The sequence below is a fragment of the Archocentrus centrarchus genome, chromosome 22 (assembly GCF_007364275.1).
Source record: "Archocentrus centrarchus isolate MPI-CPG fArcCen1 chromosome 22, fArcCen1, whole genome shotgun sequence".
In the NCBI taxonomy this organism is placed as follows: domain Eukaryota; kingdom Metazoa; phylum Chordata; class Actinopteri; order Cichliformes; family Cichlidae; genus Archocentrus; species Archocentrus centrarchus.
This window is the reverse complement of record NC_044367.1, coordinates 11957705-11973971: the sequence shown is the minus strand read 5'-3', so window position 1 is coordinate 11973971 and position 16267 is coordinate 11957705. Positions and strand designations below refer to the sequence as shown.

Here is a 16267-nt window from a genome sequence, read left to right as displayed (position 1 = left end):
GGGCATTTCATTTTAGAATTTAGACATGCACTTAATTTAGTTGTGTCCTTGTTTTGTAAAATAAACCAGCAATCGATGGGAGAAGTTAGAAAGATTGCTTTTCTTCAAATGTCCAAACATGTTTTCTAATGTGAAAACAGAGCATAAGAAAAAAAAAAAAAACTAATGAGGGTCCATTGGTGGAAACACCGTCACTAGTCCAGATGGACCAATAAACTTTCTGAACACACTTTTTTTCTGACCCCAGGCCATTGGACCATTAGTTATGTTGAACCCTCAGATAAAGTCAAGACATCTTCTTGATGAACATGAACTCCTGATTAGTACAATACGTTATTAATCTCGGGTAATCTTATTTCAAAATGAGTCTAACAGCATTTAATGCCAAATTTAAGCACAATTTCCTACATACTAAAATTAATTATTTATTTTAACTATAGCCAAATATCAGTCTTATTTTAAGACAATGACATCAGCATTTTCTGAATTTAAACTTATTTTGAATGCACTCATTTTAAGATATCTGTGGGATCTTTGAGGCAACGTGCACTTATAATTATTTTTAAAATCTTGGTAAAAAGTTGGCTGTAAAGCTGACTGGCCACACCATTTCCAGCTATCCTAATACAGCCATGCAAAAAGTCTGTCATGCCAGTCAAGACGCGTTAACATCGTAAGGGCTATTCCCTAATCTGTGGCCCCGGCTGGCACTAATGCCTGTAAAACATCCCCTTGTGAAGCCAAAGTCAAGGAGAAATCATTAAACTAGTCTCAGCATGAAGCTTCCAAGCTGATGCTCCTACCAACGTCCTCCACTTGCTCCAGATAATCGTTGTATTCTCTCAGGCTGGGGAAGTCAAAATCTCTCTTGTTGTAACTGCAAAGAAACAGGAGAAGCGGTGATGCAAAAAGTAAAACCTGGTGAGAGCAAATATGCACTGACATTAATAGCTTCCATTAAATCAACCATTTTATAATACCATGTCTGTATCCTGCCTAATAGGCGCACATTAGATGTCAATTAAGGGGCTATTAAAGAACAGATAACAGGGAAGAAAGAGAAGGCAGGGAGGGGCCGAGAAGTAAAAATCTGGCAGAGAAAGAGCCTTCCCGTTTGAGCCCCCCCAGGGAGATGCATTGTCTACAAAACAAACAGTATAATGAGAAAGACAAAGGTAGCTTAAAAAGTGGGAGGAGGCATGGGATGACACACAAACACTAAGAACCGCACCCCTCACCCTCACAGTCGCCCTCACTCACATCTTCAGCACTTTCTTGCGAATCTCCACCTCCTTGTCTACTGTCGGGTCTTCAAAGAGCTGCACGCGGAAGTTGCTCTTCCTCAAGGGCGTGTCGCACTGCACACAGTTGCCCGAGCCACGCACAAACAGCATCTCGACACAGTTCTCGCATCTGTGCGGGACAGGACAACAAAAACGGGTATTAACCGCCCAGCTAAGCTAAATATTTTCAGAGGTGACCCTCCTCGGGCACCTCTGAGAGTCAGTTGTAAGCATGCACGTGTGGGCCTATGTGGCTGCCAAAATATGATTTTCCTCAAAATAAAGCAAATTTGCATTTGTGTGTGGTTTTTTTAATGTCTGTAAACCATAATCATGCACAATGGGTGATAATGGGGCATATGAATATTTCCTCTGAGTGCTCAAAGATGGCTGGGATTATGCTAGGAATGTCGATTAGGCTCCGTCTCACTCTCAGAGAGGAGGAAATTACTCCGACACCCCATCAGTGGAGCGTCTGTCTGCGCTGGAAAAACATTTGCTTTATTGTTATTTCAACAGACCTCAGTCATTTTGCCACGTTGCATAATATGATAAAATCCAGCTCGGTAATTCACAGTGTAGTTTTATCATGATAAGAACGGGCTGAGTCTTATGTAATTTGGGACAGCCACAGAGATGCTGTCAGCAGTGTCTTGTGTTTTATGCACTTTACTGGTAAATCTTAAGCTCAACTGTAATTTGAACTAAAGTGTTTAATAAATCTGAAATATTTTCTATCTTTTAAAAAAGTAGGTATCCACATGCCATTTCAACCTTTCCCCCCTTTTCTTATTATTCCTGACATGGTGCCTAAATGAAAGGAGGCTGCAGTATAATAAACCACAATGTTAAATACCGTGGAAATCTAGGCTGTTGCTGATCAAAGTATTTGCTATAAATCTGTTAAATGGCTATGTCTTTCCAAGGCAAAATATGTAGCAGCACAGAAAAGTCATGATGAGTTTTTCAGGTGGCCTTTAGTTCCTCATATAAGCAACAATGAATCACATCTCTGCAGTAAAGAGCATGCCTTTAAACAAAAGGTAGAAACAATTTCAGGTTTTAAAAAAAACAAAAAAAACAGGTCAAAACAGGAACTTCATGCACCCTGACTGCAAACTCCATGGTAACCAATCAGCAGACCTACCTGAGGGCACAATTCTGTGCTTAGCCATCAATCACACCTTTATGCAGGTAGGCGTTTACCCATCAGTCACACTCAAGTGAGTAGTGGACACCGAAGACAATGGGAATGTTCCTTTATCTCCCCTGATGGGGCGGAGAGCCTGGATAAACGTTTGCACAGTACACTCTTTTAATTAGGTCTCTGTGGAGCCTTATTTCAACATGAATCCACCTTCCTGCTTGTGACCACCACAACAAAAAAAAAAAAAAAAAAGGACATCTGGTTTCCAAATTGCTGCTTTTGACCATTGACAGTTTTCATAATAAAGTATAACAAAGCTGAGATGAAAGAGACTTCTTTTCGCCACACGTCACTGATGGTATGGTTGAGTCATTTCTTCCCAAAAGTCAAATGCTAGGCATGAGGCACTGGTGTCAAGTCAAAAGTTCTCCAGGGATGGAGTCTATTAGAACAATCATGACAAAGTCATATTGCAAGACATTTCACTTCATCAGCAAGATTAAAAGCAAAAAAAAAAGCAGTTAAAGGAGAAACTGCAGAGCCATGGAGTTTGGCTGTTTATACCTAGCGTCTCACATAAGGGTCAAACAAGCCCAACCTGCTGAGTTGTGACACCAAAGCTTTCCATGCAGCTATACAATAAACTGAGGAAGCACTACAGAGGACTGTCTTACAAGCAGTTCAGCTTGGCTTACAAGAAGCAGCAATGTAAAAATGAAAGCTGAACAGCAGACGAAAACATCTGTGCCGTTCAGTTGGTACTTCAGAGTATGAAGAGTCCCTGCTCAAGTGCACCCTGGAAGAGGCAGATGTTCATTGTGGCCTTAGGCTACAGGAGATCTATAGGCCTGGCCATATGGAGGTAGATGGAAGGATTCAGCTTGTTTCCACAAGCCCACAAAGAGCCCATTCATCAACACAGGGCAAGGAGTGGGGTGTAGCTTGCAGCCCCCCACCCCCACCCCCAAATAAATGGACCACACAACAGAACTCTCCAAAGGGGAAATCCTGTGTAACTCTAGAGCAAAGAGATGACCGTCTAAAAGGGAGGGAGGAGACGCTTAGAATCAATTTGCCAGCTTTCAGATTGAGTGCCTGTTGCAATTTGTAATCAAAGGAGGATCCAGAATTTATTTTTTTTTTTTTGGCCAATTCTACACTCCTTTGCACAGCATACAGAATGGGCATTTAAGTGGCCAGATCTCTAGCAGCTTGCCATGTCTGTGTTTCAAAGCTGCTGTCGCTGACTGAGCGCTCCCGACTCCTCCCTCTCTCACCTGTCCTGCTCGGAGCTCCAGGCTCCTATCTCTCCCATCTGCAGCTGTCAGCAGGTCAGGGAAGGGGGTGGTAAGGGGAAGGTAAATAGGGCCCTGGCTCAGCAAAGAGACTCTTCTACCACCACAACCCCCACCCTCCCTCCCTCAGTGACATTGCCTATGTCTTTGCCTCGTCCCTTGCGCATTAAAGTGCAAAAGCAAAACAGCACAAGACTGAGTTTGTCTGCTTGTTATAGTGATGTCTGTAGTTATGTTTCCATCTTAGCCCAATAACTGATTCAAGACTAAGCAGAGATGACTTTGTGTAAAATCTCAACCTTCTATGACGTTCTCAAACACCTGCAGCATCACAGTCAAAAAACGCCAAAGCTCAACAGTATGACTGTTTAGACTGGAAGCTTGCAGCCAACCTGCGTAGTTTTAGCGTACTTTAAAGAAAAGCCAAGTGACCAAGCTGAGAAAGTATTTGCCCATCTGTTTCCTGAAATCTCAATGATTGCCAGAATAAACCCAAAAACCATTATTACTGTATATTATCCTCGAACATACAATTATAACTGTAATCTCAGCGCTACTGTATGCCTCAGCTACAACTGTTTTTGCCTGCCTGTGCCCAGTGTCAAATGCCAAAGGACAGGGACTCAGTGTCATTGTGTACAGGTAATAAATAACCCACATCAAATGCCCTGGTGACAAGGATACAAAATGTGCTGCGGTGGAGTTTAAATTTAGATGCATGGAGAAGCTTAATAATGCAACCGCTGAAGGCTAGTCAGCACAGACTGGACTGGCCACTCAAAGAAGAGGCAGTCTTACATTTATCTATATGGAGTCCAACTATGCTCAGCTGTTTATGATCATGATTCATCTAGTGTCCGTGTCTCAGTAAGTCAATTAATCCTTTAATGGACAGTCACAAGATACTGAAGAAAACTGTTTCACAGAGACCAGGGTAACATCTCCAAATGACTTTGTGCACTAGAATAGATTGTGTTGTATTAGCATTATCATTCTGAATAACAGAACTGCTTTGTGCTGCTTTTTCCTGTGTGAAATGATAAACAGGCTGGTATTTATATATAGCTTGTCTTTCCTTAATGAACATTTAAAGTGCTTTTCTGCCACACTACAACACACATTCATACAGGGCTTCACGCTACAACTGTAAACCCATTTACCTATCACAAATATGCTCACACACAAATAGATGGGTGTTGCCAAGGACATGCGGATTGGAGATGCTGGGACTCAAACCACTGACATTTAAATTAGTAGATGACCCGCTTTATCTCCCAAAAAAGTGGTAATGTTTATGTATTAGTTTGAGGGTTTAATAATTTATTTATTTATTTATTTATTTTTTACACACACACACACACACACACACGCGCACACGCGCGCACACACACGCACACACATGCACACACATGCACACACCTGAGGTTCAGAACCCATGAACATCATGAAATGCTGTTTCCTCCTTGAGATGTGTTGCCAGGTCTTTACTGCTTGTTGCTGCTTGCTCATAGGTCTCTCTGCATCCAGTTTTGTCTTCAGTAACTGAAACGCATGCTCTATTGGTTTGTGATCAGGTAACTGACTTAACCATTGAAGCATATCTAATTTCTTTGCCTTGAGAAAATCTTGGCTTGCTTTTGGAGTATGCTTTGGGTCGTTATCCATTTGAACTGTGAAAAACTGTCTGATGAGTTTTGCAGAATGTTTTAGTTGAATCTGAGCAGAGAGTGTAGCCCTGTACACTTCAGAAATCATTCTGCTACTTCAATCACCAGTCACACCATTAATAAACACTATCAACTATACATATCCATGCCATAACACTGCCTCCCCCATGTTTGACAGATAACGCGGTATGCTTTGGATCATGTTCCTCTCCTTCTCCAAACTGTTCTCCTCCCACCATTCTAGTACTAGTTAATCTTGGTTTCATCTGAAGGGGGTTTTCTTAAACATGGGGAAGAACTTGCAGTTATCCACTTTAGTTGTCTTCTGTGGTCTTCCAGGTCTTTTGGTGCTGCTGAGCCAACCAGCGCATTCCTACTTGTTAAGCAATACTTTTATTAAGCCCCTTGAATTAAAGCTGAAAGCCTGCACTTCAACAATATCTTTACTGCTTGATTTAAACTCCACAGAGGCAAAATCCCAAAACTGTCACAGCTGTCCAAAAACTTATACAACTAACTGCATTCATTTACCGCTTAGATTTTCTCATTCTTTCTTATTTACTTTCTCTTCAGAGTCCTGCTGATTACAAATGAATAAATGGGTAACTCTGAAACTGAAACACGTTCTCAATCTGCAGTATAGGTCCAGATCTTTTAGCTATTCTGTAAGACTTGCTGCAAACAAAAAGAAAAAAAGCCAAATGGCATCAGTGATGAAAATACTAATATGGTTAGGGAGTACAGCAGTTTCCAAGTGATGCATAAATTCATTGTCTCACCGGCTGTGAGGAACAGATCCAAGGTGACCTGGGCTAGGACATCTCTCCAAATTGCTTCATTGCAGAATCATTTTAATTTTCTGTGTGTAGTCCTGCATCCAATCAGAGGCAGTGAGTTATGAGCCTGCCGACCTGATGACAAAGCACGACCACTTCCTGATGGCACGGTCAATAAACAGACAGGGTCGAAAAAGATGTGCTCATCAAACTACCACCGTTGCTGCATAATGCTCACGGAGAACATGTCCCTTTCATTTAAACACCCATATTTTTAAAGAGAAGACAAGGTTAAATGCTGGAAAATGCACAGCAAGGTTTAACAAGTACTGATATGAGGATGCTGTACAGCAGTAGCAGAACAATGACAACTGTGTGAATAATAATGCATTCCTTTCCATTTCTTTTTATATGTTATGTAAATGATAATAACAATCTTCTTTCGAGTGCCCCCTTTAGGGGTCGCCACAGTGGATCATCCTTGTCTGTCACACCAACCCTCTGCATGTCCTTCTCCTCTTGTGGTCTTTTCCTCCATCTTCAACATATTCCTCCTCTGACCATATTCCAATCATGTCAACATTGCCTCTAATAATAATAAAATATTTTACTTTAGGCTCTGGTTTTCCAACATATCTTCTGTTCAATGCCAAAATGACAAATTCCACCAAAGATGTGGCTAATCTATCAAACCAGACCCATGGATGGACAGACGTCCATCCAGAGCCATCCAAATAAAAATGTTTATGCATAAGGTAGTAGTTAGGTTTACAGATTAACATGGAAAAAGTCACGTTTTGGTTGCAGTGTGAATTGGCTTAGGTTATAGTTATAGACTCGTTTTTAGAGCACTCAGATAGATGTTAGTCCTTCTGTAATAATGCTGCATCACTAAGTGAAAATCAAATTGGATTGGCACCTTTCGGTTTTCAAAAAACCTCAGAATAAATCATACCCAATATGTGGTTAAATAGTCAGCACACAATGTTTATGCTCCGCATTATTAGTCACTTTTTCCCCTGCCATCCTGAACAGTTTGCACATTTTTCCCCTGCCATCCTGAACTTTTTGTACTTTCTAAAACGAGCCACAACTTCAGGGTTTGCTTGACTAAAGAGGTCTTTAAACTGAGGTCCTGATAGCCAGTGAAGGTGCAAACAACGACCAGTGTACTGACTTAATGTCCGCCATGTTTACCAACAATGTTAGCCTAGCTTTGCGTTGTACAGCTCTATTAGGGGGCATAACACACCTCTAAAGAATACTTTCTGTTTGCACTAACACTGTTTTTAATAGCTAGAAGACAAATATGCGCTAGCTCATAAAACCGTCCGCATATGACGCTTATGAGTTTTTGTTTACATCCACATCCCCATAAAGGCTTGAGAAATAGTTTGAAATGCTAAATTATAGCTACTCCAAAGGGGGCTGAGGGGGTTTCTGTTGTGTTTGCCGTCTTTCTGAGCAGTCTGAAGCAGAAACTCCGCGGTGTTGTTGGGAAACTGTGCTCCTCTGTCCCGGTAGCTGTCAGGTGTGAGTACTCACAGCGTGTGTCCGCAGACGTTGACCATCAGCTTCAGCGACGGGTTCCTGTATTTGGTTGTTTTGCATCTCGGACAACCCTGATCATCCATTTCTGCCTGTGCCACGCAAAAATGAAGCGCTTCGGGAGGAGAAAACAAATAAATAAAACACGTCAACAACCTGCAGCTTTCCTGTCACTGTCCAAGATGCGAACCGCTGCGCTACGCAGAGTGAGGTCCGACGGGAAACGGCGCTAACAAGAGTAGTTCCTATTTAATCAGTTTTAGAAGAGAGTTGACAACTAATGCTGACACACACACACACACACACACACACACACACACACACACACACACACACACACACACACACACACACACACACACACACGCGTAAGGGACCCTGGGGAGTCCCAGCAGAAGCGAGGTAAAATAAATAAATTAATGCAAAATATAGCTGAGTAATTTGCTCTAACACTAAAAGTTCTATTGAGAGAAAAAAATAAATAAATCAAACCTAGTATATTTAAAAATAAAACTTGTATATATAGCCCATGATCTAAAGTAACTCTGAGCAGAAACAAATAAAAAGCAAAAGTCAACCCAGATGTCGTTCCCTGTGGTTTCTGACATCATATAGTTTCTGGCTTGTTATGAATTGGGGGACACCAACTAATAACATACTCTATATTATTGTATGTTTCATTGTGGGAAAACATTAACTTCGGGGGATTTGATTTAATATTTTAGTTCCAAAGAGTTGTCGCTCAAAAAGCAGATGCACTAGTTTTTCTTTGATCCCATGCCTGACTTTTAGTGGTTTATTGACAATATGTGAATACCAGTCATTGTTAAATTTTAGTAATGATGTGATGTTTGAACACAACTATAAGATTTTGAGTCACACCTGATGTCTGCCTTCCTCATTTCACAGAGTATAGCCCACACCTTATATTAATGGTAGACAGATCACCTGATTTGGGTAAGAGGAGAAAATATAGCTACTCTTGAGAGCCATTTGAGGCAGGACACGTGGTTTCTTTGAAGAGAGGGTCTACAGTTGCATAATTTGGGGGGGGGGGGGTGTCTGATATTGCTTGACAGAGTTGACAGAGGCAATCTCGGAATAGCAACTTCTGTGCTTAAACAGAATATTTTCAAACCTTTAAAATTGTTAGAGCTAATGGAGGGCATAGAAAGTGAAAAAATAGATTGATCCGATAAAGTGAGTGATACTATTCCCAGTATTACTTCCGCTTGGATTCCCAGACAATGACATAGGAATAAAAATTCTTTTATGTGCGTACCTACAACCAAATGAGCTCCTAACAATACAGACAACAAAGTTATCCCGTTCCCACGATCACAATAGCGCTCACCTTGCACAGGTGAGCGACGGCGATCTACTGGAAGTTATATGACTGACAGCTGGAAACCAAACGTTCGCGTCTGAATCCCGCTTGCTCCTCCCTTACCGTCCTTCGACGGCCAATAGCAAGGCGCTCCTGTAGATAGACCCCAGCGTGTCTCCCTCCAGCTCCAGTCCCCGCAGAGTAAAAGTCACGTTGGAAGGAAAAGGGGAGAGAGATATCTACTTACAGCTGCTGTCAGATATCCGATCGCATTCGCATGGCGAGGAGGTAACCTGATCGAGTTGGGAGGAGTGACTTTACCAGGGAAGGCTTGAACAAAAAAAAAAAAAAAAAAAAATGTCTTCTTCTTCTGCCGGAGAAGTCACAACAGCAAATGACATCAAGAGGGAAAATGTGAAGGTGGTGGATACGCGGGAGTGCATCAAGCTGGTGGCGCTGGACGCGGCGGAGTTGCCCATGGAGCGCACGACTCCCAATACTGACGCGGTGCGCACTGAGCTGCTGGTGAGTGCCGCTTCCTCTCTGGCTTTCTCCCCGGAGCAAGTGGCGTGTGTCTGCGAGGCACTGCAGCAGGGAGGCAATGTGGACCGGCTGGCCAGGTTTCTGTGGTCCCTGCCACAGAGTGACCTGCTACGCGGCAACGAAAGCATCCTAAAAGCCCAAGCCCTCGTTGCTTTCCATCAGGCGCGGTATCAGGAGCTCTACAGTATTTTGGAGAACCACAGTTTCAGTCCGTCCAACCACACCTTTCTGCAAGATCTATGGTACAAAGCCCGGTACACTGAGGCGGAAAAGGCGCGAGGGAGACCCCTGGGCGCTGTGGACAAGTACCGAATCCGGAGAAAGTACCCTCTCCCCAGGACTATCTGGGACGGAGAAGAGACTGTTTATTGTTTCAAGGAGAGGTCCCGAAACGCATTGAAAGATCTGTACAATCAAAACAGGTACCCGTCTCCAGCCGAGAAAAGAAATCTCGCCAAGATAACCGGACTCTCCTTGACCCAGGTCAGCAACTGGTTCAAAAACAGGAGACAGAGAGACAGAAACCCGTCGGAAGCACAATCAAAAAGGTAAGGCAACAAAAGGAGCACGTCACAGAATTTTTTAATCTTATTAAACAGAGAATAAAATTCATTATGAAGGTTCTGTGTGCAAAAGGCGCTTTAAATTGAACTCCAATTGACTTGAACAAAGTATTTAGAAGTTTTTTTAATGGAAAAGCGCCTGTATTATGCAACCATTCGCATTAAGTTCAGTGACTGACAATACTGAGTGTATTCTCATAATCTCCTGCCGGCCGCGCTTTTTAAGAGCTAACAATTTAAATAATTAACTAGTCATAGTTCAGAAATAAAAAATGTATTTGTAAAAGGGTTTGGAGCACGCTTTTAATGTTTTGAAATATGAAGCTGTTGCCACAGAGATCCGGTTTCAAGTTCGTTGGTGCTAAGAGGCATGGAAACAACAAAATACACACTTCAGTGATTTCAGTGATCAGACGCGAGGAGTGGGTAACTTTAATGAGAGTTCAAAAGATGACTTAAAAGGTTAATATCTTATCTGTGTGTGTGTCTGCGCGCGCACACGAACGCACTTACGGGTGCGCGTGTACCCAGCGGAACATAAATCATTTTCATGATCACTTTTTTCCTCCCCTCTTGGACTAAGAAAGGATCTCAGAGCTTCCATCAGCTCCTGCGCTTCATGTTATAATCCAACAGACAAACAGACTGACATGTGCACGCTATTCTTTCATGTTTCCCTCTGTGTGAACAAAGATGACGCACACCTGGTGGAGGTGACCCCTCTGTGTCTCACTAACGCGCGCACACACAAACACACACGCCATTCTAGGTTGTCTTAAAATCGCCAGTAAAATTGATTTTAAACTTTTAATATGTTTAGATCTCCTAAATTTCATATTTCATTTGTTATAACCTTTTACATTTTCCTAGAAGTGTGTGTGTGTGTGTGTGTGTGTGTGTGTGTGTGTGTGTGTGTGTGTGTGTGTGTGTGTGTGTGTGTGTGTGAATTAGGGGGAGTGGGGGTGTGAAGCAGTGCAGCTGTTTTAATCAGTCTTTTAAAAGGAGGCTAGTAAACAAAATATAGCTGCTAATATAGCCGTTCAAATTCTTTCACTTGTTTATTCTTAAAGACTTAAAATAAGAATTTTGATTTAACATCCTAAATCAGAGAGGGAAACAAATAAATGCCTTAAGCCTTTTGTCCTGACATGTCACCAGAGTTGGCATTTTGTCACTCCAGAATTTATTGCGCCAAATGGCTGCATGGTTGTTGACGCTGACTGGTTGTTGTCCATGCAGCTCTCGATGAGACACGGCCTGCCTTCAAAGCTCTGTAATAACCCAGCAATAAATGTGTCCCTGTGTGCTCTGGCTTAAAAGCAAAATGTGGGTGGAAATGAAATGAACGCCATTATTCAAATTTATGATCTAATTGTATTGGTGTTTATAGTGCGCTTCCTTCCCAGAAACCTATACAAATGTTACACAAAGATGCCCCTTTTGTTCGCCTTTGTTTTGTTACACACCATTTGTAATCTTTCTCTTTTTTTTTTCCTACAGTGAATCAGACGGAAACCACAGCACAGAGGATGAGTCTAGTAAAGGCCAAGAGGAGCTGTCTCCTCGTCCTCTCTCCAATTCTTCAGATGGGGTGATAACGCATGGGAACCTTCCTATTCAAACAGGACCTCTGGACAGTGGGGTGGTCATCCAACAGATTGGGGACATCAAGATGCCCCCTGGATCCAGCAGTGGCGGTCTCTACAATGGAAGTCTAGTGACCAGTAACACGTCCTCTACTGTATTTCACAATGGTGGCTCATCTTACCTTCACTCACCTGGAAACATCCTCTTCAATGGGCTCAATTTGGGCATCCAGCCCCTGGCTTTCAACCCTCTGAGACCGTCTGGAGGGGTGCTGCTGGGGGGCTCTGGAGTGGACATGCAGATGCAGACGGGACAGGACAAAGGACTGGGGAATGCTGAGGAGTCCACCCTGCCGTATGCATCTTACTCTGGATGTGTGAAGGGGGCAGAGGTGAAGATGGAAGGGGTTCACACCATGGCTGCCCAGAACGGAGGCTCCTCCGTTCTGACATTCAGCTCCCCATCAGGCGCTCTGCAGCTGGGTGGCTACAGTCTGGTCCAGGTACCAAGTGGAGTCTCTGACAGCGATGGCAGCTCATTACTCAACAGCGACGTAGGTCTTCCTCCTCTGCAGCTCTCTTCAGCTTCCTCTTCTTCAACAATTACACAACAAGGTGGGTTCATGAAATCATCTGTTGTTTAAGATGATTCTGTTTTAATGCTTTGCTTCTTCTTTATCTTTAGAAGTTACATGGTCACGTGTAGCTGAAATATATTTGGAAGAGAGTTAATCAGAATGGACAGCAATGACACAAATATAGCTTTATTTTTCAATGAACAATTCTCCTTTTGCAATTCTTAATAAGGAGTGGAAGATGTTTAATAAAGCAGATAAATATTTGGATAAACATTAGAGCCACTTGCAGTTCATTTTAATAATACACTCAGTTTTATATGAATCAAACTTGCTTATTATTGCAGCTTTTAAGACAGCAAAAGTACAAAAACAGGTCAGTTGCTCTATTAGATTAAAGACCTAAATTAAATCTATAATCACAGAAATCATAACTTTATATCACCTTGCATCATAATAGGTGAGTGTTGCTCTTTTCCCTCCTTGAATGTCCCTGGTGGTTTGTCAACAGGTCTCTAATACACCCACCCAATATATCTGAGCTGCTTTATTGGCTTGTCTGTGTTTGGGCCATAGCCCAAGGGGCTGATAGTGCACATAACACAGACCAGAAGAAATATGGAAGGGGCACACACACACACACACACACACACACACACACACACACACACACACACACACACACACACACACACACACATATAGAAGTGGTGGTCCTTTTAAAACCCCAGAGATGGATAAAAACAAGCTCTGAAGTCACCATCACTCATCATCATTACGCTCTTGATGTCCAGAGCAGGGGAGGGGAAATATGTTTCAGACAATCAGAGGCCATGAAACGCACTAACAGGGAATAAGCCATTACAGCACTTACTTTGACATAAAACAGAGAATCTACACCAGGATGAATAATTAAAAAAAACAAAAAAAACAGAAAATTGCAGCTTTCTCTTGAGTTCTGGCAGTGCTTTTCATTTGTTCTCTGGGGCACTCCGGGGTCGAGCTTAACGTGCACAAAGTGTGTGAGACACACAACAGCAATTTTGCGGCCAAGGCCTGCTGTAAATGGAACGCATAATACTGCAAGACCTGAAGAGGGGATCAGGCAGTGGGAAGGGGATCTACTGTAGCCAAACTGGAGAAAGATATACTGTATGTATTGATCTATTGTTGTATCACCACAGGTACAATGGCTCTGAATAATGTAGCAGTGAGTTCCTCCAGTGGCGACTCATTCGAGCCGCAGGACAAACTGACCATGGGATCTTTGCACCACAGTACGGTCCTCTACAGCATGGGCAATACAGGCCAGCCATCCATCAAGAAGGAGCCTTTGGAGGGAGGTGTTTATTCCTCATACCACCATGGGCTCCACTTGGACCCTAGCGGTCAAATCAACTACTCCACCCCTAATTCAGAAGAGATTTCCTCCAGCCAAGGTCCCACCTCAACCACCGAGGTCACTGCCGTCAGCTCATCTGGCCCAGAGTCAGAGGTCTACACCACCCTCACTGTCAGCACACCCTTGATGGCTCAAACAGAACCGAGCAACCATCACCTCCAGCCCACAGAATACCTTGGGGGCCACGAGGTTCGAGGAGCGCCATCCTCGCACCTGATGGGCCCCGGCATGAACAGCAACTACATGAACCTTTCAGAGAGCAAGGTGGATGGCTCAGGTTCAGGAAGCATGAATGAAATGGTGCGGGCGATGTGTGGGGAGATGGAGGCCGTGGAGGGGAAGGAGCTGGCCAAACTACAGACAGTCCAGATGGATGAGGACATGGCTGACCTTTAACCTCAAACCTCTCCCCTTGCAGAAGCACTCAAGTCCGCCCAAGCAGTGATATGATGAATCTTTTTACTCCTTTGTGTGCGTGTGTGTGGATTTTTTTTTTTTAAGCATTCATTTCCTTTAAATGTTAAATTATTTGCATTCATTTGACTTTTGCAATGCACTCAAGTCAGAGAGGAGCCAAGTGGGTGGGCTATATAATTTTGTCACAAAATTTTTAAAAAGAGCTTGTGACTTGTTTTAAAAGCCCAGTTCCTAAGACGGAACATTATGACGGTGATGTGCTAACAGAAGATGTTGCTGTAAGCGTTTGAGCTGTGTCTAAATGTGCATTTTTATAGACAACACCTGCTACTTCCTGTTGAGTGGATTTGATCAGCAGAAGCAGGTGCTGGAAAGCCTTGAGTCATGTGACAAGGATGTTCCTCCAAACTAAATGCGTCATCTGGGTCAAACCAAAAAGGTCATGCTGTAGGGGGAAGAGGGAGCGAGCCTCTATGAAAATGGTCGGTTAAACAGCAACAGATTTACTGAAGGATTGCACACACATACAGAGAATAATTCACTAAACACACAAAGCTGCTGATTTAGGAAAAAGTGTCCTTCAGTAAGCACTTTAGATTGTCTAAAAAGCCTCACAAATCACTGCTAAAAACCCAGCTTTTGTGCTTTAACTCATACCAAATGAACTGGGAGGGTTCAAAATGGGAAAAATGTTTAAGACAAATGTGCCTTTCTGCTACTTAAAATACACAATGGCATTGGCCTGTTTTGGCATTTTGCACTACCATAGTGACAATACAGCTGATGTGTTTAAACAGCCTTTATGTTGGGGGTTTTGTCATGTGTGACACACCTCAACAAATGCACACCCTCTCAGCAATGACTCCTATTTCAAGCCTCATCATCAACCTGTGAGACCAGTATATGAATGATGATCAAAAGGTCAGTTCACATGCTGGTCATCACGTTTTTTGGGAGGGGGTATCTGCAGCTAATCGTATGTTATCTAGATGTGGTGACGCCGTGCTGTATCATGTTTCATTTTGATGTGTCTCCATGATGTCAGTGATCATGAATGATATTTTTCTGTAAAGCCAGGTGCGAGCATTGCGTACGCTTTTGAAAAGTATAAGGAACAAAGGGACAGAAGTTAGACATGACTAAGAGGACGAATAGTTGTTTATTTTATTGTCCCACTTTAAAAACAGAGAGGGATTGTGATAATTTCTCTTTGCGTGACATCATCATGTTTGGGACACTTGTGCCTTGTACTTTTTAGTATTGTAACTACCACTAAAATGAAGCTCGGTTGTAGCTTTCGCGTTGCTGTGCGGGCGGTAACAAAGCAGCTTCAGAGATTTACCACCATCGCCATCGCTGGCACATTTGTCGGGTGTCAGCTGAGGGAAAAACAGACGAGTGCAGAGCCCGTTTGTTGAGTGTGTCCAGTGCTTTTCACAGCAGGAGTTCTCGCTTTCATATGTGACCATAAACAGCACATTTCAATCTCACGGCCAACTCACACCATACATATTTATCAGTGGATCTTCATGCTAGTGGCCTAGTAACACTTTTCTTCAGGATTTTTTGGCATGATCCTCTCTTTTGAGTGGACATTTCAGTGAAACTATCCTCAGTGCTTCAATGTCATAAACCAACAATGAGTTGTGGGCAAAAGATAGTCCTTTTTTTTTTTCTTTGTTGAGGTTTTTTTTTAATCTTAGTTTGAAATATGTTTGTTATCTGAAATTATGTGAATGTATTTTTCTAAATCTCCATACTGCAATAAAAGTTTATATTTATAAAAATGGAAAACAGACATTTTAATTCTTTCTAACTAAATTTAGATTCAAGATGGCTGATAAAGTTATTGAATTATCTCTCACATTTCTCAAGATTTCAGTGTTGCAGCATGCCTGTAATAAATGTGCATTTATGGCAGACAAAAAGCACATGTCCTTACAATGTTTAGGAGTCCTGTGCACCCAGGTTTTAAGGATAGGGGGAAAACTGGCACACTTTAATCCAGCGAGCCTGGTGCTGCTCTCTGCAAACCTGCAGTGATCGTTTGCACATGCCTGGCAACCTGGAGTTCATTAGGCCTCCTTTTCTCATCTCAGCCCCTGTAATTCAAATAAACAGCAATGAGATTTCCAGAG

General features: G+C 42.6%; 2 protein-coding genes across 2 annotated transcripts in view; one reads left to right on the top strand and one right to left on the bottom strand.

The window, feature by feature from the left end:
* mnat1 (MNAT1 component of CDK activating kinase) overlaps positions 1 to 7912 on the bottom strand; it is a 33483-nt gene extending 25571 nt beyond the window's left edge. Inside the window, exons 1-3 of the mRNA XM_030718798.1 lie at positions 7714 to 7912; positions 1261 to 1413; positions 804 to 877 (exon numbers count right to left, since the gene is read on the bottom strand). Of these exons, the coding sequence (XP_030574658.1) occupies positions 804 to 877; positions 1261 to 1413; positions 7714 to 7802 (316 nt within the window). The 5' untranslated portion in view covers positions 7803 to 7912. The remainder of the gene's footprint in view (positions 1 to 803; positions 878 to 1260; positions 1414 to 7713) is intronic.
* A 1338-nt stretch (positions 7913 to 9250) lies between these two features.
* Positions 9251 to 15888, top strand: six4a (SIX homeobox 4a). The gene is made up of 3 exons (XM_030718795.1): positions 9251 to 10134; positions 11650 to 12350; positions 13495 to 15888. Exons 1-3 carry the CDS (start codon positions 9401 to 9403, stop codon positions 14106 to 14108), a joined length of 2049 nt encoding a protein of 682 aa, XP_030574655.1. The 5' UTR covers positions 9251 to 9400; the 3' UTR covers positions 14109 to 15888.
* The last annotated feature ends 379 nt before the right edge of the window (positions 15889 to 16267 follow it).